The sequence below is a fragment of the Phyllobates terribilis genome, unplaced genomic scaffold (assembly GCF_046119375.1).
Source record: "Phyllobates terribilis strain yellow unplaced genomic scaffold, ASM4611937v1 Scaffold_1__5_contigs__length_1240528914, whole genome shotgun sequence".
Classification (NCBI taxonomy): Eukaryota; Metazoa; Chordata; class Amphibia; order Anura; family Dendrobatidae; genus Phyllobates; species Phyllobates terribilis.
In genome coordinates this window covers 343,314,381-343,338,785 of record NW_027362761.1, presented here as the reverse complement: position 1 = coordinate 343,338,785, position 24,405 = coordinate 343,314,381, and the positions used below count along the sequence as shown (strand labels likewise).

Genomic DNA, 24,405 nt, shown 5'->3' with positions numbered 1-24,405 from the left:
CATGCCCTTATTGTTCATATAATGAACCTGGAAATGTAAAGAAAAATAATTACATCCAACAAAGCAATGTAGATATGATAGGCACTGTCAATCATTCCATATCCAGCAAGTCATGGAAAATGTATCCAGTATTCATCTGGTAACCTATGAGGATGGATTCTGAATGTTTGCTGGTAATTGCTGATGCTGGTGATGAATACAGACCTTCATTGAGTCGCTACTCAGGAAAAATATATAAAAGTATCAGAACTTTAAATTCTAAAGAAACAAAATTAGAGACTAAATATTCTGAAGATTAGTTACATGTTTAGCATGTGGACAGTAGACGTAATCGGCCTCCACAGCGGCGGCAATACGACTTACTCTGAGCGATCTGTCGAAAACAGCCGAATCTACAAAGATAGGAGGAATATTGGTTACCAGACTGGAATGAATGTTGGTTAATACCATGGGTTATGTTTAAAAGAACAAATTAAAACCAATATATTAAGAACTGGCCCCAGCACAGAAAATATAATATGTAGCATCCTAACCCTACAGCCCCCAGACATCAGTCCGCTCTGTTAGTAGTAAAGTATAAAAGCCTTATGCCAACAGAACCGCACTGATGTCTCTCCACAGTGATTGTGTTTCATGACGCGATGAATCATGAAATGTACTTACTTGCTATCACACAGGGAGCACTGGTAGCTGTACTTATAGTGGATGGTATAACTGTGATGCTTCGTCACTTCTGGCAGCTCAGGATGGATATCATTTACCCTTCTGGTGTAAGCCTGCCATAACAGGCCATGGTTGTCTATGGCTTCACCGTCGATTATCCAGCAGGCAGCATGACACATCTCATGCACAAGTGTGGATCGTAGTCGCTCTAAAATAAGAGTTCATACAAACATGAGAAAATCTAAGTACACTCTGCTTGAACTCTTTGCTTTTACATATCAGGACATAATATAAAATATCCTTTCCATAAAAGGTCTTCAAACTAGGTAAATACATCCTGAGATGAACAACACAAATGACAAGTCACACCGTGCCATTATTATATTATTTATACCAAAAACTACTTCAAAATGCAGAGCAAGTACACCCCATGAATCACTAGCTTTTAGAATTATCTTTAGCAGCAATAACTTGAAGTAGCAGCAAGGGTGTACTCAATTTTTCACACACTATTTTTGTATTTCTGCCCAATTTTTGTTATATAATGATGCGGTATAATTTATCATGTTGTTTTCTGAGATTGTATTTCCCTACTTTTATGACCTTCTAAGGACCTGATGATTTTTTTTATTTTGTCTTGATATGTAAAACATTAGAATACAAGGAGGGTGTACTTAGTTCTTCTTATGACAGTATGTACGATGAGTATATAAGATGTATTACATCCCAAGCGGCAGTTTTCTTATAAGGCTGCAGGAAGGACGTGATGTGAAACCTACCGGCAGAATCACAGACTTTATCAGAAAGCTCAATAACTGAGACACGGTGGTTGTTCTCTTCCATCTGACGGCATTGACCGGATGTTGTTGTCAGCCTCTTATTCCACACAATGTCCATTTTCTCAGGGAGCTAAAATAAAGGAAACAAATTCCATTAAATTTCTAAACTCTTTGACCTCAATCTAACAAAGTACAAAACTCTGATGTGTGATTTACAGCATTGGTCTCCTTGTTTGGAGCATGGGGACTACGGAGAAGTCCAAGAAGTGAGAACAAAAATAAAAATAAACTTTTTCAAAATTGTCTAGATGTCAACAAAATGGTTTTTACATATAAATGTAAAAATCCTGTGAACTTCAAGCCAAAAGTTTCTAATCTGTTTGTGTCTGCATGGTGGATCATGTAAGGTCTCTCTCCTCATCACAGATCAGAAGAGGGTGACAGCATTTTTCAAAGTAAGGGAGTTTTACTTGAGATATTCAATAACTAAATGTCAGAACCGTGACAAAGGGGTTAGGAGGCTCTACAGAAAGTTAGAGCGATAGAAATGACTGATTGAAGGTGGAACTAATAGGTAAGTCATGTATTTCCCAGATACAGATAATAAGATACCTTATTCTCGAAGACTGTGCAGTTGTATAGTTGGTACAGTAGCTCCGCCAGCTCCTTCTTTGTTACCTGGAAGTGGGAAACGTAGATGGAAGTTGGAGAAATAATATCTTCCAGGATATAGCCGGAGATGTTACATAGTTGTGTTCTGGGGAAGATTAGGAAACATATAAATCCACAGGAGACATTTATTACTGAGGTCATGGTTTTATATAGAGATAGATGTGTCCACCATAACTCACCTCTCCCCTGTAGTGGAGCTCTCCTCATTATCAGATAGTAAATTATCTGTACAGAAATATGGAAGAGTGAAAATGCTTTATATAAGGCTCAAACCAGACATGTCAGTATGCAGGTCCATACTAGGAAGGGATCTATAAATATGCAGTGTAGAGAGCTAATGAGACTATGAATATGGGATCAGACCAGAGCAGGACACGTAGCTGACCAGACCACCAGAGATCCCCAGGATCCTCCACTGGGACCAGATTCTGAAATTATAATGGGGTTCAACCTCAACAGAAGCCATGCGTTTTCTTAGACGTCTACCCCATTGTTGCTTAGGTAATCTATCCTTATTGATGATGTATGTGTGTAGTACAAGATCAGAAGTGAACATGTCCTTAATGGCCGGAGGGTGGACCCTCGAGAATCTCACCCATTCTGTCAATGCCTGTCGGGAAATTAATGGAAGCTGAGAATATAGGACTTTTTTACTAGATATGAAAACGAACATCTCATTGCACTAAAAACAAGCCCTCATACGGCAATGTGGGTGTTGTATAAAAAGTTATGTCACAAGTAGTGTTGAGCGATACCTTCCGATATCGGGAAATATCGGATCGGATTGGATCGGACCGATACCCAAAAAGTATCGGATATCGCCGATTCCGATACCGGAAACCAATGCAAGTCAAAATATCAGAAATATCGGAATAAAAATAAACCCTTTCTTTCCTTGTAGGTTAATTCTACATGAAGACAACTAAGAATAATGTAGAATGTATTGGGGGAGGTGGGGGAGACAATAAAGGCATAGAAGTTTAGCCCAATCAAATGGAATAGCAGGAATTAATATTTTTTTTAAGACGTTCTGAGTTACGGAAATATTGACTATGTTAAGTTTTTTTATATTTTGGCAGATATTTATGTTTCACTACTTCCATGCTCTTCACCTTCTTTTTTACTTCTCCCACACTTTCTCCTTCATCATCCTCAGCATCAGCATCTTTTTCATCAACTTCTTCTTCACCTTCTTCATCTTCTTCTTCTTCACCTTCTTCGTATTATTCTTTTTTTTTACATTCTTCATATTCTTCTTATTCAACTATTATTCTTCTTCATATTCTACTTCTTCATCTTCTTCATATTCTTCTTCTTCATCATATTCTTATTTGTGACAGGCATTCCTGTAGTTGTTATCTATAAAAGTTTGAACATTACACCTTTCGTTCTGCCCGTCACAAAAGATTTACAACAGGATTTGTCCGCGTTCAGTTTGGCCTGCAGCAGCAGGTCTTTTCCAGGGGCACCACGAGGAGGAATGGACTCACCCCCATACACTGCTTAGTCATCTTCTGCTTATAATTTAGATATTATCTTTTGCTCTGATTTTTAGTCTTATGCTTAATGTTCTTCCGCTTTTTGTTCTGCAGCTTCTTGTACTTCTGCTGCTTGGTTTTCTGTCTCTTGTTCTTCTGTATCTTGGTGGTTGTCTTCTTCTTCTTTTTCCTCTTGGTCAGCTTCTTCAGGGTCATCTTCTTGGTCTTCTTCGGGGTGGTCTTCAGGGTCGTCGTCTTCAGGGTCGTCGTCTTCGGAGTCCTCGTCTTCTTCGGGGTGGTCTTCAGGGTCCTCGTCTTCAGGGTCGTCGTCTTCGGGGTCCTCGTCTTCTTCGGGTTGGTCTTCAGGGTCCTCGTCTTCAGGGTCCTCGTCTTCGGGGTCCTCGTCTTCTTCGGGGTGGTCTTCAAAGTCCTCGTCAGGGAGATCCAGAGTGATTACCAAGAACCATTTCAAAAAGCTTGAACTTGGAAATGTAGCAGAAGGTACAAGAAGGCTGAGGAACTGCCGAGAACCAGCTGATGGTACTGGAACCCGGATGGGTAGCAGAAGGTACAAGAGCCAATGGAACTACCGAGGACCAGCTGACGGTACTGGAACTCGGTTACTAAGCAGGAGGTACCTGTGCCAGAAAGCACTACCAAGGACCAGCAGACGTTGGTGGAACTTGGATACCGAGAATGAGGCACCTAAGCCAAAGGCACTGCCGAGAACCAGCTGACGGTACTGGAACCCGGATGGGTAGCAGAAGGTACCCATGTAAAAAAAAGTTGCAAGGCCATGAGCCGGCCGCAGTTACCGAAACCCACAGTCCTACAGGGGGTGCTTGTCTTATTGGCACTATGGAACCAGCCTTCATTGCCAGATCCCGCAGCCCACATAGGAGTCACCTAAACTGCAGGCACCATAGAGTCGGCTAACCGGACCGCAACACGACAGGACAACGCATTGGAGGCAAAGTGACGTTGACACTACCCGGAAACAGCTGGCGTGCTGGAACCAGGCTGGGCAGGAGGGAGTACCCATGCCAAAGACACTGCCGAGAACCAGCTGATGGTACTGGAACCCGGATGGGTAGCAGAAAGTACAAGAGCAAATGGAATTACCGAGGACCAGCTGATGGTACTGGAACCCGGATGGGTAGCAGAAGGTACAAGAGCCAATGGAATTACCGAGGACCAGCTGACGGTACTGGAACTCGGTTACTAAGCAGGAGGTACCTGTGCCAGAAAGCACTACCAAGGACCAGCAGACGTTGGTGGAACTTGGATACCGAGAAGGAGGCACCTAAGCCAAAGACACTGCCGAGAACCAGCTGACGGTACTGGAACCTGGATGGGTGGCAGAAGGTACAAGAGCAAATGGAATTACCGAGGACCAGCTGACGGTACTGGAACCCCGATGGGTAGCAGAAGGGACAAGAGCCAATGGAACTACCGAGGACCAGCTGACGGTACTGGAACTCGGTTACTAAGCAGGAGGTACCTGTGCCAGAAAGCACTACCAAGGACCAGCAGACGTTGGTGGAACTTGGATACCGAGAAGGAGGCACCTAAGCCAAAGGCACTGCCGAGAACCAGCTGACGGTACTGGAACCCGGATGGGTAGCAGAAGGTACCCATGTAAAAAAATGTTGCAAGGCCTCGAGCCGGCCGCAGTTACCGAAACCCACAGTCCTACAGGGGGTGCTTGTCTTATTGGCACTATGGAACCAGCCTTCATTGCCAGATCCCGTAGCCCACATGGGAGTCACCTAAACTGCAGGCACCATAGAGTCGGCTAACCCGACCGCAACACAACAGGACAACGCATTGGAGGCAAAGTGACGTTGACACTACCCGGAAACAGCTGACGTGCTGGAACCAGGCTGGGCAGGAGGGAGTACCCGTGCCAAAAACACTGCTGGGAAACAGCTGGCAGTGCTGGAACCCAGGGTAAATACTAAAAACTGAGTGGAGCCAGAGGCGTAATTGGAGTAACTTTAAAATCTTTAATAGTGTGAATGTGGACAGAGCAGGAGAATTTGCCGGACACACAGCTGGGGATCAGCTGACGTTACTGAACCCCAATAACACTGGAGCAAGCGTTGACTGTGCAGACGGCACTTCTGAGCAGCAACTAGTGGTATTGGAGCCCAGGGTAAATACTAAAAACAGAGGAGCCAGAGGTGTAATTGGAGCAAGTTTTAAATCAGTAGTACAGTGGATGTGAACAAAGCAGGAGAATTTGCCGGACACACAGCTGGGGATCAGCTGACGTTACTGAACCCCAATAACACTGGAGCAAGCGTTGACTGTGCAGACGGCACTTCTGAGCAGCAACTAGCGGTATTGGAGCCCAGGGTAAATACTTAAAATAGAGGAGCCAGAGGTGTAATTGGAGCAAGTTTTAAATCAGTAGTACAGTGGATGTGGACAAAGCAGGAGAATTTGCCGGACACACAGCTGGGGATCAGCTGACGTTATTGAACCCCAATAACACTGGAGCAAGCGTTGACTGTGCAGATGGCACTTCTGAGCAGCAACTAGCGGTATTGGAGCCCAGGGTAAATACTAAAAACAGAGGAGCCAGAGGTGTAATTGGAGCAAGTTTTAAATCAGTAGTACAGTGGATGTGGACAAAGCAGGAGAATTTGCCGGACACACAGCTGGGGATCAGCTGACGTTACTGAACCCCAATAACACTGGAGCAAGCGTTGACTGTGCAGACGGCACTTCTGAGCAGCAACTAGCGGTATTGGAGCACAGGGTAAATACTAAAAACAGAGGAGCCCCAGAGGTGTAATTGGAGCAAGTTTTAAATTAGTAGTACAGTGGATGTGAACAAAGCAGGAGAATTTGCCGGACACACAGCAGGGGAACAGCTGACGTTACTGAACCCCAATAACACGGCAGCAAGTGTTGACTGTGCAGACAGCACTTCCGAGCGCCAACTGGTGGTGTTGGAGCTCAGGGATAATACTGAAAACAGAGGAGCCAGAGGTGTAATTGTAGCAACTTTAAAATGTGTAGTAGTGTGAATGTGGACAGAGCAGGAGAAATTGCCGTCCGCACAGCAGGGGAACAGCTGACGTTACTGAACCCCAATAACACGGCAGCAAGTGTTGACTGTGCAGACAGCACTTCTGAGCGCCAACTGGCGGTGTTGGAGCTCAGGGATAATACTGAAAACAGAGGAGCCAGAGGTGTAATTGGAGCAACTTTAAAATCTGTAGTAGTGTGAATGTGGACAGAGCAGGAGAAATTGCCGTCCGCACAGCAGGGGAACAGCTGACATTACTGAACCCCAATAACACGGCAGCAAGTGTTGACTGAGCAGACAGCACTTCTGAGCAGCAACTGGCGGTGTTGGCGCTCAGGGATTACAGTTCAGGTGGTAGAAACATGAACACAACAGGAGACCTGGATACTGTTGCCAACCAATTATTTATTCTGGAAGAGGACTGGCAAATTCATGCGAGATCCAGGCCTTGTTCATTTTGAGCAAAGTAAGCCAGTCAACGTTATCGGAGGATAGTCGCATGCGACGATCTGTTAGTGTATTATCTTTAGTGCCGCAGGTGGTGTACTAGCAGCAGGGCAAGCTAGCACCTCCAATGCATACTGGCTAAGCTCTGGCCATGTATCCAGCTTACAGACCCAAAACTTGAAGGGAGAAGAGCCGTCTGGGAGTACACTGAGAGGGCAAGACATGTAGTCTGTCACCATCTGACGGAAACGTTGCCTCCTGCTGACTGGAGCCGTCTGTGATGGTGTAGACATTTGTGGCGGCGGGGACACAAAACTTTGCCACATTTGGGCCATACTGGTCTTGCCTTGTGCTGAGGCGCTGCTTCTGCTCCCTCTTTGTGCAGAGCTTCCTCCACTGCCTCGACGCACTGAGCTGCTTTGTAAAGCACTAGCAGCACTGCTCTCGGTTGGAATGGAGAACATGATGGAATGCACCAGTGCGTCTTGGTACTCCCGCATTTTACGCTCCCGGTTCAACGGTGTTATGAGGCTTTGTAAGTTGTCCCGGTAGCGAGGATCTAGGAGGGTGGACACCCAATAATCAGCCATGTTGAGAATGTGGGCGATGCGGTGGTCGTTTCTCAGGCACTGCAGCATGAAATCAACCATGTGCTGCAGATTGCCAACTGGCCAAGAAACGCTGTCCCCTGCTTGAGGCGTGATCTCTGCCTGCTCTGCATCAACCCACCCTCGCTCTAGATACTGACTACTAGAGCATTGTGTACCTCCCTCCTCTGGACAGATGTCTTCCTCCTCCTCACAAAGTGTTCCCTGCCTAGGCCTTTGTGAGGAACCACGTTGCGCACACTGTAGAGAAGCAGATGGCATTTGTGACTCCTCATCCTCCACCTCTTCCAAAACCTCGTCCCTTAGTGCTTGCAGTGTTTTTTCAAGCAGGCAGATAAGGGGGATAGTCATGCTGACTAGTGCATCATCTGCACTCGCCATCCACGTGGAATAATCGAAGGCACGCAAAACTTGGCAAATGTCCTTCATAGAGGCCCACTCAGTGGTAGTGAAGTGTGAATGGCGCGCACTGCGACTTGTTTGCGCCTGCTGCAGCTGGCACTCCATTACTGCTGCCTGCTGCTCACACAACCTCTCCAACATATGTAACGTTGAATTCAACCTGGTGGGTAGGTCACATATGATGCGATGTTCCGGAAGGCGTAATCGGCGCTGCAGAGCTGCAATGCACGATCTTGCGTTGCTGGAACGCCGCAAGTGAGCGCACTCTATGCGGACCTTGTGAAGCAATGCATCAAGATCCGGATAGTCCCTAAAAAAACTCTGCACGACCAAGTTGAGCACATGTGCCAGACATGGGATGTGAGTGAGGTTGCCTAGGCCCAGAGCTGCCACCAGATTTCGGCCATTGTCACACACTACCATGCCTGGCTGCAGATTCGCTGGCACAAACCACACATCACTCTGCTGCTTGATGGCATTCCAGAGCTCCTGCGCTGTGTGGCTTCGATTCCCCAAAGAAATTCATTTTAATATGGCCTGTTGACGTTTGGCCACGGCTGTGCTCATATCGGTCATCATAACAGGTAACCGTTCACGGGTTGATGTGGAGGTAGACCGTGACGGCTCCTGCAGCGCTGATTCAGAGGAACTGGAATATGAGGAGGAGTCAATGTGTACAGACTGGATTCCTGCAATCCTTGGAGTTGGCAGAACACGTACAGCGCCACTCTCAAGATCTGTACCCGGCTCCACAACATTTACCCAATGGGCAGTGAGGGAAAGGTATCGTCCCTGTCCATGCTTACTGGTCCACGCATCGGTGGTCAGGTGGACCTTGCTACTGATGGCGTTTTGTAGCGCATGTTTAATTTTTCCCTCCACATGCTGTTGCAGGGCAGGGACGGCTTGCTTGCTGAAATAAAAGCGGCTGGGCACGTTGTATTGTGGGACTGCCAATGCCATAAAGTTACGGATGGTGTCAGTCTCCACCAGCCTGAATGATAGCATTTCAAGGGCCAGTAGTTTAGCAATGCCAGCATTCAGAGCCTGTGCTCGGGGGTGGTTTGCTGAGTATGGGCGCCTTTTCTCCCATGCCTGTGCTAATGATGGCTGTAGACTGGCCTGGGAGTGTGAGGATGACTGGGAAAGTGGTGCTGTGGGTGGAATTACACTGTGTCTCTACAACAGTGCCAGAGATTCTTCCATGGCGATCCTGTGAGGAAGCCGAACCAGCTGTGTGTGAGCTGGAGGAAGAGGCTACAACACGAGCTGAACAGGTGGTAGGTGGCGCTGTAGGTTGGCCTAGGTCTTCAGTGTGTTTTTGTAACTCCACCACGTGCTTGGTCCGCACATGTTTCCACATATTTGTGGTATTGAGGTTGCTGACACTTTTCCCTCTTTTCACCTTCTGATTACACAGCTTGCATTTGACAAAGCAAATGTCATCTGCAACTGTGTCAAAAAAGGACCAGGCACTGCAAGTCTTGGGAGCGCCCGCTTTGGATTTTGGAAAAGCCATGCTCCTAATGGGTGCCGAAGTGGAGGCTACAGGCAACCAAGTCTGCCCCCTCCCTCTCCCTCCTTTTTGGGCCGTTCGGGGAATCTCTTCCTCAGAGCTGCTCCCACCACCTTCCTGTCCCTCACGCCATGATGGGTCAAGGACCTCATCATCTACACCACCCTCTTCAAACAACTGCTTCTCCTGGGTAGTCTCGACAGCACAGTACGCACCAGAAAGTGGCACCTGAGTCTCATCATCAGATGCGTACTGAGGTGTGCTGCTGACCATAGGCACTGGCCCACCCGCCTCTTCAGATTCAGAGAGACAAAACGGTTGCGCATCACTGCATACTACCTCTTCTTCAAATTCTCGAATTCTGCTTGGCTGGCCCCCTCTTTCCAAGCCAAGAGATTCAGATAACAGAAGTAGAGATGGCTCCTGTCCAGGGCTCTCTGACTGCCTGGCCAATTTGGCAGGTGGTGAAGAGACAGATGGGTGCTCTTCAGTGCTCAGGACCTGAGAGGATCTGGAACTAATTGAAGTCTATGCGTTATCTACCATCCATCCGACAACGGCTTCAATTTGGTCCTCCCGCAGCAGTGGGGTACGGCTAGCTCCTACAAAGCTGCGCATAAAGGACTGTTCCCTGGTAAAACTGGGGGATGCGGAGTCACTGGTGCCCGCAACAGGCACAGAATCCCCACGGCCTCTCCCTGCAGGCATAGAATCCTCACGTCCTCTCCCTGCAGAAACTCCACGCCCACGACCACGACCACGACCACATGCCTTACTCCTTGCCTTCTTCATCTTGGTAGACTGATAAAGATAGGCAGAAAAGTACTAAGGGCTTAGTGTGCTTATTCCTGAACAGCTGTTAACAGGTATAAGAAACACTAATTTTATAAAGTGTGGACTAGACTTTAATATGAGCTAATGTGGCCTACACAACTGTAAAGTGGAGTGTTTGGTGAACTTTATTTAGGTTTTTTTTGTCACAAAAAAACACTGGATGTGCCCAAGGATGTAATATCGATAGTATCACAAACTTTTTGTAGCTATTACAATGTAGGAAGGTAACCTACAATGCAATAGATGAGGCTACAAAAAATAGGCTAATACTAATCTGGCTGGGGCTGCAGGGCACAATGCTGCAGAAAGGCTCCTCTAACTACTCCTATATAGTGTGTTTGGAACCAATTTAGCTGAATATGGATGGAACTACCACACTAATAGGAGATATCAGGAAAAATTATGAATTAGCAAAAAAGGACAATATATGAGGCAGTGACACACACTGAGTGCACTACAACCAGACGTGGCTGAAGCACACACTACAGCATGAGTTGCACTCACACACACAGACCTTGCAGACAGCGGTGAACAGTGCAGATGCAGAGCATTGTGCACTAGCTCTGCAAGACAAAAAAAATTCTCTATCTACTCCTATATAGTGTGTTTGGAACCAATTTAGCTGAATACGGATGGAACCACCACACTAATAGGAGATAACAGGAAAAATTATGAATTAGCAAAAAAGGACAATGTATGAGGCAGTGACACACACTGAGTGCACTACAACCAGACGTGGCTGAAGCACACACTACAGGGTGAGCTGCACTCACACACACAGACCTTGCAGAAAGCGGTGAACAGCACAGAGAACTGTGCACTAGCACTGCAAGGCACAGCGATTTATAAAGTAGCTTGGGTAAAGCAGAATAGACCAAATAGGTAGCTAAAACTGTCCCTCAGAACAACAGCGTCCTATCGCTAACTGAATTCACAGCAGAGTGAGCTCAAAATGGCGGCGGCGGCTTTTATAGTGCATCATGACATCATTTCAGCAGCCAATCACAGCCATGCCATTAGTTAAGATGCCTACATGCCTAACAGGATGTGCCCACACTTCTTAGGATCCTCATTTGCTGAATAAAATGAAACTGGCTCATTGCATTATGGGAACTTCCGATTCCGGTATATGATATTGTAAAAGTATCGGAATTCCGATACTGCGAATATCGGCCGATACCCGATATTTCAGTATCGGAATGCTCAACACTAGTCACAAGGAAGAAAGAGGAAAAAACAAAAAGCATGAAAACTAAAAATTGACCTGTCCCTAAGGGTTTAAAGGCACAGACCCATCTATAATTTGTGTTTAATTGTCAGATTTGGAAAAGGACCTGTGACAGTACAGAAAACTCATTGTTCTTTCTACAACAACATAATCCTGGACTGTATCTAGAAGTGATAACTTACTGTTATATGTGGAAAGTCCATCAGTACTGGAATCATCATCATCAATAATGATGTCATCATCGGAACTGTGACATAAATTTAACAGAATATGAGTCACCATTGGTCATTATTCCCCATCAGGTATCTAGTAATGGAGTAGACGTGTGTCTTACTAGGTGGAACTGTCCGGATCATGATCTGAAGTTGGTAAAATCAGATCTGTTGGGGCAACATAACATAATTCTCTTATTAGAATATTGTAAGAGCAACAACTGATGCTCATTATCAAAGAAATCCTACTAAAGTATCCAGTGTATCCCGATATGTACATGGAGCAAAAGGTCATATCCAGATACAGTAACCTGCACTGTGGCCACCATGAGAAGAAATCCCCAAATCTCATTTCTGCCTGAATTTAGAGCGGCTGCAGGAATATTTCTGACCAAATGCTGAAAAGAAATGTTGTTCTCCAATATGGAAGTGTCCTAGACATGGACCCACACCAATAAAGCATGTCTAAAATAGGATTACCTTTTAATGTATCTTTAATTTAAAAATGCACAGACCCATCTATATTTTGTTTTTAATCATTAAATTTGGAAACTGATCTGTGACAATGCAGAAAATTCAATGTTCTTTCCACTATAACATAACCCTGGATTGTATCTAGAAATGATAACTTACTATTAGATGTGGAAGTTCCTGCTCTATTGGAATAGTCATCATTAGATATCAAAATGATGTCATCGGAGCTGTGAAATAAATGTAACAGAATATGAGACACTATTGGTCATTAATCCCCATCAGGTATCTAGTAATGGAGGAGACGAGTGTCTTACCAGGTGGAACTGTCCGGATCATGTGTAGGTGGTGAAATCAGATCTGTGGAGGCAACACAACATAAATCTCTTATTAGAATATTGTAATAGCAAAAACTGAGGCTCAACATCAAAGAAATAAACCCTAATATAGTATTTAGTGTACCCTATATGTACAGTACAGACCAAAAGTTTGGACACACCTTCTAATTTAAAGATTTTTCTGTATTATCATCACTATGAAAATTGTACATTCACACTGAAGGCATCAAAACTATGAATTAACACATGTAGAATTATATACTTAACAAAAAAGTGTGAAACAACTGAAAATATGTCTTATATTGTAGGTTCTTCAAAGTAGCCACCTTTTGCTTTGATGACTGCTTTGCACACTCTTGGCATTCTCTTGATGAGCTTCAAGAGGTAGTCACTAGCGTTGAGCAAGCACTAAAATGCTCGGGTGCTCGAAGCTCGGGCCGAGCTCGCCGTGATACTCGGATGCTCGACCCGCGCAACGAGCCCAATGTTAGTCTATGGGAGACCCGAGCATTTTTGCGGCGGCACCCCCGGCAGTCTTTTAAAAGCCTAACAAGTGCCCAAAACGATACTGACAGTGCTCAAATGACATGGGGACAGCATGAGGATCGCCCCAGGAAGCATTTCTGACCCCCAGGTCACTGCTGTCAACAACGTGGTCAGAGGTATTAAGCCACTTTTAAGGGCTCTCAATAAAACGTTCAAAAACGAAACTGAAACTGCTTTCCTGTGAAATATGTTAAGGAAGTTCCTTTCCAGGATAAAGACTTGTGTATAAGGTAAAATAAATAACAAAAAAAAAAATACTCCTCCACACCTTGGGCTATGTTCACAAGTAATACATACAGTTCATGGACGCAGCAGTAGTCTATATCCCATACGGGAGTCATCAATATTATGCTCAATAAGTATTTGCATATCCAGGACTACTAGGATGTGGACATATAATAGGCTAAATCGTAAGCAAAACATATGTTAGAAACAAGGAGAGAAATAAACGATCAAAAAGCCATAAATATATAAATATATCAAAAGTTTATTTAACACATAATAGCATAAAGGGGTAGAATACAGATACCATGGACAAAAACCAAAATCCACGTGTTAAGTATATCATAGTATAGTTGCAAAATTGCAAAATAAATAGTCACTACCGTAGCCCCATATTCAAAGGTACAATCAATAGATATCTATCAGAAAGTCATAATGAGCCCTTAGACATAACAATGGTATTCATGTAGCAATCACATATAAAGCCATAGAGGTCCCGCTATACATACCAATGGAAAATGAAGAAGGGAGATCTATAAGCAGGCAGTCAGGGCACAGGGGCAGAGGGCAAGCTACACACGTGGAGCAGGAGCCCCGACGCGCGTTTCGGATGTCCCTTCGTCAGGGGGCTTCTATGTTCACAAGTAGCATTTTTTTATGCATTTTTGCACTTTTGTATTGCTTTCAACCGTAACAAATGCATTCACCGGGAAATGTCATTTTAACATTTTACAACCTTATCTGGCCATGTGCTGTGTGACACATGCATACAGTGCTGAAAAGACATGGGAACAGCATGGGGAAGACCCCTGGAAGCATCTCTGACTCCCAGGTCACTGCCTAAAAGTGTGCCCATCAGAAGTCATCCTTGCCGCATCAGAAGATGCAGACTTGCAACTATCCCCGTGAAAGTTCTTGTCCCAGGGCAGTGTTCAATTGTACCACCCCCATTCCTTGCAATGCAAGCGCAAATGTGCAGCCAACCACCCACCCACCCCCAGGCTGCAATACCATACTGCTTGCTTGCACTTGAAATTGGGCCTTTTAGGCATGTGGAGGCGGAATCTGGCCACCACGTCATGGCTGCGTTGGCGGCCTGGAATCCATACTCAGTCCCCAGCCGCCCGGCGGCCGGGTGTCCATACTCGGTCCCCAGCCGCCCCGTGGCCGGGTGTCCACACACGGTCCCCAGCCGCCTGGGGGCAGCCGGGTGTCCATAAACGGTCTCCAGCCGCCCCTATTTCTCCTAGGAACATCTTCCCCCACACTTTTCTAAGCCCGGCCTGCTTTAGGGCAGCATTGGACGAGCCCACCAGAGAACCAGACTCTCCATCAGGGGAGTTGAAAGTGCCATGGTGAGGACCATGATGATGATGATACAAGTTAGCATCTGCTTTGTTTTCTTGGAATGCAAGCGCATGTATGTAGTAGCGGCTAGGCCTGAGGTGGTCAGCGCTTTGGCGCATATCCTACCTCCTCCGAGGATTTCTGGATATTTTCCTGCTACTATCCCAGTTCTATGACTCCCGTTAAAACAAAGTTTCAGGTGATAAATGATGGATGAGGTAGTGGCAAAGGAGAAAGAGCAGGAGGAGCAGGGACTATTCACATCAATATCAGGCCAGTCGACCACATATGTCTTGTAGGATATGTTTCTGTAACAAAAGGAGCGGTTCGGCTACACAGTTATAGGGCATACAGTGAGTGCAATGCCTACCAAAAATTTTGAGGCAGTCCAATGCCCCTTGGAAATGACATGGAGGTCAGAGGGCCTTAACTAAACCGTTTTTTCCATTTATAGCAACTGGGTCTCCTGTACACTGTTGGCCTAAGCAGTGAATGGAAGGCTTTCCAAAAATTATGAGGAACTGCAATGCCCCTTGAAACAGATGTGGATTACAGCATACTAAAAACCTTCTACCCATTATTGGGGAGTGGGTCTCCCTTAGTTTTTGCCTTTGCATTGAAAAGCAAAAGCTGACTAAAATTAGGAGGAAATGCAATGCCGTTGGAAGAGTCGTGGAGGTTAGAGGTAATTAAAAACAACATTTCAATGCCCCTTGGAAGGGAGGGAGTTCAGAGTGGCTTAAGAAGACGCTTTTAATGCCCCTTTGAAGAGACGTGGAGGTCACAGTAGCTTAACAAGATGGTTTTAATGCCCCTCGGAAAAGACGCGGAGGTCCCAATAGCTTAACAAGATGGTTTGAATGCCCCTTGGAAGAGACGTGGAGGTCACAGTAGCTTAACAAAATGGTTTTAATGCCCCTCGGAAAAGTGGTGGAGGTCGCAGTAGCTTAACAAGATGCTTTTAATGCTCCTTCCAAGAGCCATACAGTACAGCATATTCCAAACATTATTCCCATTATTGGGGAGTGGGTCTCCCATAGTATTTGCTTATGCCTTCCAAGCAAAAGCTGCCAAAAATTAGGATGAAGGAACTTGCAATGCCCCTTACAAGAGCCATGCAGTACAGCATATTACAAACATTATTCCCCTTATTGGGGAGTGTGTCTCCCATAGTCTTTGCTTATGTCTTCCAAGCAAAAGCTGCCAAAAATTAGGACGGAGGAGCTTGCAATGCCCCTTACAAGAGCCATGCTGTACAGCATATTCCAAACATTATTCCCATTATTGGGGAGTGTGTCTCCCATAGTCTTTGCTTATGCCTTCCAAGCAAAAGCTGCCAAAAATTAGGACGGAGGAACTTGCAATGCCCCTTACACGAGCGATGCAGTACAGCATATTACAAACATTATTCCCATTATTGGGGAGTGTGTCTCCCATAGTATTTGCTTATGCCTTCCAAGCAAAAGCTGCCAAAAATTAGGAGGAAATGCAATGCCCGTTCAAAGAGTCGTGGAGGTTAGAGTTAATTAAAAACAACATTTCAATGCCCCTTGGAAGAGCTGTGGAGTTCAGAGTGGTTTAACAAGACGCTTTTAATGCCCCTTGGAAAAGTGGTGGAGGTCACAGTAGCTTAACAAGATGGATTGAATGCCCCTCGGAAAAGTGGTGGAGGTCGCAGTAGCTTAACAAGACTTTACTTATGCCTTCCAAGCAAAAGCTGACAAAAATAAGGACGGAGGAACTTTCAATAATGGCAACACAGACCACGGTCACCCTGGTGGTTTAGTGATGGTGGAGGCTGAGGATAAGGAGAAGAACATAAAACATCCGAAATGAGGAAGCGTATACCTGTGACGCTCACAACCCTCCCTGGAAAATGGGGTACTCGGAGCCGGGTCAGATGTTGGGGAGGCAGTCGTGGCCTGGACCCGTTCCGTGCCCAGAGCCGTCACATTAAAAGTAATGGGCTTTCAGGGTTGAGTGGTATTTATCAACTACGCCACCTGTGGTGTCTGGTGATGTGCCACCAGTGCTGCTAGCAGTCCTCTGAGGCTGGATGTAGTGGCAGCAGGCGATGTTATAACTCCCCACAGGCGGAGCAGGGTCTCAGGGCAGATGTGACAGGAGGATGGGGAGAGTAGTCCTGGGTCACTCAGGTGCTGTGTGGTGCAGTGCAGAAATGAAGGAACCAGAGGCCATAGGGATAGTCTTCCACATCTTTACTCACAGTTCTTTTAAGCAGCGGCAAGGCTTCTCCCTGCTCCTCACGGATCACTGCGGCCACCAGGGATGAGGGCTCAGCGCACCCAAGGTATTCAGGTACTTTGATCAGGACCCTCCGAGTATTCCTAACAGTCCCCTTTGAGCCTCTCCTGTCCGTGTGCATGCAAAGGCTGGGTCTCCCTCTGGACTATGCACAGATATAGGGTAAGGCGGCAATTCCGTTCTGCCCTTCACCCGACGGGATCCACTGTAGACTACCGGGCTTCTCTGACAGAGACGTGAAGTGGCAAAGTCAGATATCGGGGGCCGGTACCCCTCTTGCAGCAGGGGTCCCTCTGGCAGGGCCAGAATGGAGAGTACAGGTGGCGTACGCCGCTCCGTCCGTGCTCCCTGGGATCCTTTCGCTTGTGGAGCTGTCACTATAGCTCCCGACCTTCTTAAGCAAGGGAACTTGACCGGGATAGAGACACCGTTAACTCATACCCGCTCCTCGTGTCAAGGTCAGAGCACGAGGACCATGCATCTTCAGCACACTGCAGGCTCCTACACAAGGCCACTGTCAGCTGCAAAGACCACAATCAAAGAACCTTGTGCTTAAGATGGCTGGCTATTATATATGAAACTATGTGTGCAAACTAAAACTATGTTCTACCCTTCACCCACTACATGGTTCCCCTAACTTTTGGTTCCCCCCACTCGTGATCCTGCTGAGGCAGCACTATGGTGCATACTTGCCTTCCATAGGTCAGGAGTGTGTAGTGTTGAATGTAGATTCAGGGTCCTGACCAGTGCACCTTCCTTACCTGGGTGAGGAGACACTACACCTGCTGACAGACTGCAGTATCCCCCCTTGTGGCGACCGAACCCTCAGGGGTTGTTTTAATTATTTTTATCTAAAGAAGGGAGAATTATCTAGCACTGTAACTGTTTAGTGCTACAAAATGCAGCTCATGTGAAAAAAGGCTGCGCTGGGTTTATTGAAAGAAGGGAAAAGTTATGTACAAAAACTTAAACTGTTAACTAAAACATGCAAGCTACCAGATAAGGGCCGGTTAATTATGAAGAAGAAAAAGGGCAAGTTAGAAGATAAAGGATTGTTACAAATAGCTTTGGCTTGGTACGGAACAGCAGAGAATTTAGAAAATGCAGACAATAAGGAAAAGACGCTATGTTATGTGTATTACAAAGATACTGCTCTCCGATAATGGCGGCGTAATGAATTGTTGGGAATGTTCTAATTGTGGCCAGCAGAAACCATTGTCAGCAGATTATTGTGTTGCATGTCACGCACCCCGTCCAGAAGGCCCACCCCTCGCTACTACCCAAGCCACTCCTAGTGCCCCATCCTCATCTGTTATACCTATGTCCGCCCAAAGTTCAAACCCTTCCTGCAGCGGCCATGTTGCTACACCCATTGCATCACCTCCGGCCTCTGACCAGATGTCCCTTTGGTGGCGGCCATCTTGGTGCACCCTTCCTGTAGTATGCTTCCTTCTTGTGGCGGCCATCTTGGCACACCCGGATTACAGGCAGCAATACACACTACACCCGGAATGTGTATGAGGAAGATCATCATGATCAGTGTGTGACAGAGCATTAGACGCCAATACGTATGAGAGTGGGGTTGACTTCTGGGCTCATGGATAAGTTGGCTGATCAATCCACTACCCTCAACAGCACATATTTATGTCCACTTTGACATTAGGGCTAAAATATGGTGATGTAAACTAATTCTCTAGATGGTCATATATCCTTAAGTGTCTAATAGATGCATTTACATATCAGGGCAGGCAATTGACTTGAACAGTGATGCCGCAGGGTGCGCAGAATAGCCCTAATCAGTTTGCAAAGAACATGTCTAGCTGTCTGCTGCCGTGGCAGCTGGACCACTCTGAGGTAGTACTATTACAATATGTGGATGATCTTCTTTTGTGTGCCCCCACGGAGCAAATGTCCATCAGGGCTAGTGTTAGCTTCCTCAAGCATTTAGCAAAACTGAATTGTCGAGTCTCAGCCTTGGAACTTCAGTTTTGCCTTGGTCAAGTGGTCTTCTTAGGCCACTGCCTTACTCAGGGTGCCAGACATCTCACAGAAGAAAGGAAGACGGCCATCTACCTAGAGCTGCAACAGTTCCTCGGACTATGTACATATTGCAGACAATGGATCCCAGACGCTTCACGTCTGATGCAGCCCCTATATGATGCATTAAAAGAAGACACTCTGGCTGATGTAAACAACAAGGACCACCAAGAACTGCTGCAACAAGCCTTTGAGCAACTAAAGTCAAGGATAATGACAGCCCCTGCCCTTGGATATCCAGACTATGCTCAACCTTTCCATTTGTATGTCTCTGAGACAGGAGGGCATGCAGCCGGAATACTCACGCAGAGACACTGTACAAAGCAGCGCCCAGTCGGTTATTACTCAGCGCATCTGGACCCGGTAGCCAGGGTCTCCCCCAGCTGTCTACGAGCGGTTCACGCCACACAGCAACCTAAACATCTGTCTACACAGAGACACATGCGGCTGCTGTGTTCGTTGATTTTGCCAGAAAATGTGAAATTACAGCCGGGCACCACCATCAACCCAGTCACCCTGCTACCAGCACCTGAAGGAGAGGGGAAAGAGGCTCCACCACATGACTGTCTGGAACAAATTACTGCGGAGTCAACTCCACTTGTTCTAGTGGGGGAAGTACCCTTGGATGACCCAGAACTTACGTTATATACAGATGTATCAAGATATGCTGACACCTCTGGCAGGTTTCATACTGGATATGCTGTCACAACTGAAGATACATTGGTAGAGGCTGCAGCCTTACCCCCTAGTATGTCAGCACAGGAAGCAGAGCTCAAAGCCCTGATTGCTGCTTGTAAACAGGCCAAAGGAAAACGTGTGAATATATTTACTGACTCGAGATACGCCTTCGGGATTGCACATGATTTTGGGGAGATCTGGGCAAGGAGAGGCTTTGTTACGACTGCAGGTTCTCCTGTGAGACTACCGCCAAGAAGTTGGTCTCTGAAGTTGTTTGCCGGTATGGAGTCCCAGAAATTATCAAAAGTGATCAAGGACCAGCCTTTTCCTCATGTGTATGTCACGAAATACTTACCATGATCGTGACGTTACATACTCCTTACCATCCACAGTCAAGTGGCAAGGTGGAGAGATTGAATGGCACACTGAAAAGGCAATTAACCAAAATGATGCAGGAGACTACGGCCCAGTGGCCTGAGCTCCTTCCCATTGCACTATATCACATATACACCACACCCATAGGGAAGCACAAACTGTCACCCTATGAGATACTATTTGGGTCACAACCAGCTATAGCTCGATTTACCCCACAACAATTATCAGAAGAGACAGATCATGTTGTGCAATATGTGATTCAGCTTGCCAAAGCCTTAACTAACACCCATGCGTTAGTATCATCTTCTATTCCAGATCCAGCTGATGCAGAAGGTTGTCATACCCTCAAGCCTGGAGATTATGTGTATGTGAAGAAGCTTGTTCGGAAACATGGACTAGAACCACTGTATGACGGACCATACCAAGTGCTCCTGACAACCCCAACAGCAGTAAAACATGAATTTTCTGAAGATAAGTCTAGTGATCCAACATGTGGCAATCCAGATGTTGGATATTGTAGCCCCTTGGGACAAATGTCTTCATGGTGTATGTTATCAAATAACACCATTTTTATCGATTTGGTACATAAATTAGTATTACAGCACTCTGTTTTATGGGACCTGCCATCAGCCACATATTGGGTCTGTGGGAATAATGCGTATAAATGGCTCCCAGTCGGAGTAGGGGGGACTTGTACGTTGGCCCGGCTAACTCCAGCCACTTATCTTATTCCCCATAGTAAAGTAGATATGAGAGCCATCCCTCTTCATACCATCTATAAACGTGCTAAGGACAACACCCCACGCCCACCAGGAAGACCTCATTTAGTACAAATGAGTATACCCAATAAGATAGCCAGTACTGTCTTCCTCTACCCTATGGTAACACAAATGTGGGACAAATTAGTGGAAGTCACTGATTACTTAGATGACCAGATTTGGAGTGTATTGGAAGTAATTAATACTACTGTTGCGGTGCAGAATCAACTTATTATAGTGACTAATCAAAATACTTTAGTGCTGGACTATTTGACAGCAGCTCAAGGAGGGATGGGTCAGGTTATAGGTCCAGACTGTTGTCACTATAATAATCCCGACTCTACCATATGGTTAAAGACTAAAATGGAAGACATTAGGAAACTCAGGGAAGAGTATAACAAACATAATGAATTGACCAAAGACAGTTGGTGGTCTGATACGTTTTCCTTTTTAAATCCTGCTAATTGATTTAAAGGGATTGGTGGATAGATTGCTGGAATATTACAAGGAGTGTTGCATATTGCTGCTTGCATCTTGTTAATATATGTTTTACTAAAACTAGTTTTTTATTGTATCCCATTTTGCATGAGGAAAATCTGCCAGTCATCAGAGAGCAAGGAGGATGCTGTTAACCGACATCCAGTGCTACTGTACACGGACCTCCCAGATGTAACCTGCATTGAGGACCTGGATGACAAGGCAATGATGACCTTTACCCACTTGCCCCAACCAACCTCACGTCTGAAGATCAGAGCTTTATGATTACATCAACTAACAAGGGGGGATGGACATGCCGCGACAGCCTCGATTGGTAACAAGGGCACTAATTGAGTGAAGACCAATGTCCCTCAGGCTCAAAGCATGACCCTGGGAAAGTACCTCTATTGTTGATAATAACATAATTTTTAGGGGGGAATGTAAAGGACATATTAATTATTCATGCTATCCAATTGTAAAGGACATATTGATACTCATGCTAGAGCAACTCCATTTTGTCTGCTTGCTTTAAAATCATGTTATTATCACTCCTTGCATAACATACATTCTTTCTTTCTCTTCCCATGGAACTTTCCCACACTAACCTTTTTCTCACAAGAACATTTTGTCAGACACCCGCTCCTGTTATCTAATTAGTCTAGGCCAGGATTGCCCCTATACATTTCCACCATGCACCGAACTAACGATAATATGACCATATGTGTATTTCCGTAATAATTGTACTAACATTGGTTCAAGCCTGTAGTACGGCAGTAGATGATTGGACATTAATAAACTCAAAACAATATAAAATGCTAAGCAAAATAAACGGGAACAGAAATTCTTTGAATCCTCCCAATACAGAGCACGCATTGCCTCCGTTTGGTTTTCTGTGGATTGCGCAATCAACATAATAATTTGACACTCACTTGGTCAACCATGAAGGGTTACTGCCCTCCCTTAACTGCATCTGACCTGAATATCGACGGCCTTGTTGCAGCTGGTACTCCACAACTGCTCTCTTCTGCTCACAAATCCTTTGCAACATGTGGAGGGTAGAGTTCCAACGTGTGGGGACATCACACACCAGTCGGTGTGACGGAAGCTGCAAACGCTGCTGTAACACAGCAAGGGCGGCAGAAGCTGTAGCCGACTTGCAAAAATGAGCTGACAGGCGGCGTACTTTGACGAGCAGATCTGGCAACTCGGGGTACGATTTAAGAAACCGCTGAACCACGAGGTTAAGCACATGAGCCAGGCATGGTACGTGTGTGATCTCGCCTCGCCTCAGAGCCGCCACCAGGTTACGGCCATTGTCACACACGACCATGCCTGGATGTAGGTTCAGCGATCTCAGCCACAGATCTGCCTGCTCTTTCACAGCTGTCCACAACTAACAAACAGTGTGAGGTTTCTCACCTAAGCTTATGAGTTTCAGCACAGCCTGTTGCCGCTTGTCGGAGGCAGTACTGCAGTGCTTCCTGCTTGTAACTGATGTGGTGATATCTGAGATGGAGGCTGAACATGAGGAGGAGGAGGAGGAGGATGCACAGGAGCTGTACACTGTGGGGGCAACTCTGACTGACATAGGGCCCACAATCCTCGTTGTGGGGAGGATGTGTTCCGTCCCAAGGTCCGACTGGGTCCCGGCTTCCACTATATTTACCCAGTGTTCCGTCAGGGAGATGTACCGTCCCTGGCCACAAGCACTTGTCCACGTGTCCGTTGTCAGGTGGACTCTCCCAGTAACTGCGTTGTTGAGGGCACGGCAGATGTTTTGGGACACGTGCTTGTGTAGTGCGGGGATGGCACACCGGGCAAAATAGTGTCGGCTGGGAACCGAGTACCGAGGGACGGCCACCGCCATAAGGCAGCATTTCCAACGCAATCAGTCGTGAAATGTGCAAATTTAGGACTGTGGCCTGTGGGGCGTTAGCTGCGAATTTCCGCTTTCGTTCAAAGCTCTGGGATATGGACAATTGAACGCTGCGGTGGGACGTGGATGTGGACGTTGATGCTGTTTCTAGAGAAACTGCCATAACAAGTGAAGACTGAGAGGAGGGGGCATCTTTGCATGCAGTATGGACAGGGGATTGCCTTGCACACACAACAGAAGGTTCTATTGCACGCACAACAGCGGAAGAAGCAGTGGTAACACCCGCTGACACTGGTCGTGGACACTGGGGTTCGCCCCACAAAGTCGGGTGCTTTGCTGCCATGTGCCTGATCATGCTGGTGGTGGTCAGGCTGGTAGTTTTGTCACCCCTGCTGATGCTGGCATGGCAGGTGGTACAAATGGCATTTTTGGGGTTATCAGCAGAGTCTTTAAAAAAATTCCAGACCCTGTAAGACCTACAGGTTGTACTGGCAACGTCCCTCGTGTTGGTGTTACGGGGAACTGTTGCCCGCCTTCTGTGTGCGGCCAACACACTGCTTCTTCCTGCCTGTTGGGGTACTCTGCCTCCCTCACCCTGTGTGCTGCTGGCCTCTCTCTGCATGTCCTCTTGCCACGTTGGGTCAGTTACTAGATCATCCACCACCTCCTCCTCTTCCACTTGCGCACCACGATCCTCCTCCTCACTTCCTGGCAATTGTGCCTCGTTATCGTCCACCTCTTTTGACAAATTGCCAGCGTCGACTTCCTGTGGCCGTGGCTGTTCAAATATTTGGGCATCGCTACATGGGATCTCCTCTTCCACCACGTCAAGCGGAGCAGGCGAGGAGCACAAATCTGGAAATGGACCAGTGAACAGCTCGTCAGAGTGTCCAAGTGTGGGATCAGTTGCTGTCTGACGACACTCGGCATGGTGGGAGGAAGGAGCATCAGGGTGAGGAGGAGTATGCGGTCGAGACTCACAGCTACTAAAAGTTGACCGTGTGTAAGACAGACCGGAAGTGGTGGTGCCCAGGTAACTGGAAGTATTATCTGCTATCCAATTAATAACCTGTTCACACTGATCAGTTCGCAATACTGGTGTTGTTCTGTGCATCCCTAGTAATTCGGTCAAGAAGTGG

General features: G+C 46.3%; 1 protein-coding gene across 1 annotated transcript in view; it reads left to right on the top strand.

Moving 5' to 3' along the window:
* The window catches only part of GLT1D1 (glycosyltransferase 1 domain containing 1), a 205,030-nt gene extending 184,488 nt beyond the window's left edge, over positions 1 to 20,542 (top strand). Inside the window, exon 12 of the mRNA XM_073676140.1 lies at positions 20,471 to 20,542. Coding sequence (XP_073532241.1) covers positions 20,471 to 20,527 — 57 coding nt within the window. The 3' untranslated portion in view covers positions 20,528 to 20,542. The remainder of the gene's footprint in view (positions 1 to 20,470) is intronic.
* The last annotated feature ends 3,863 nt before the right edge of the window (positions 20,543 to 24,405 follow it).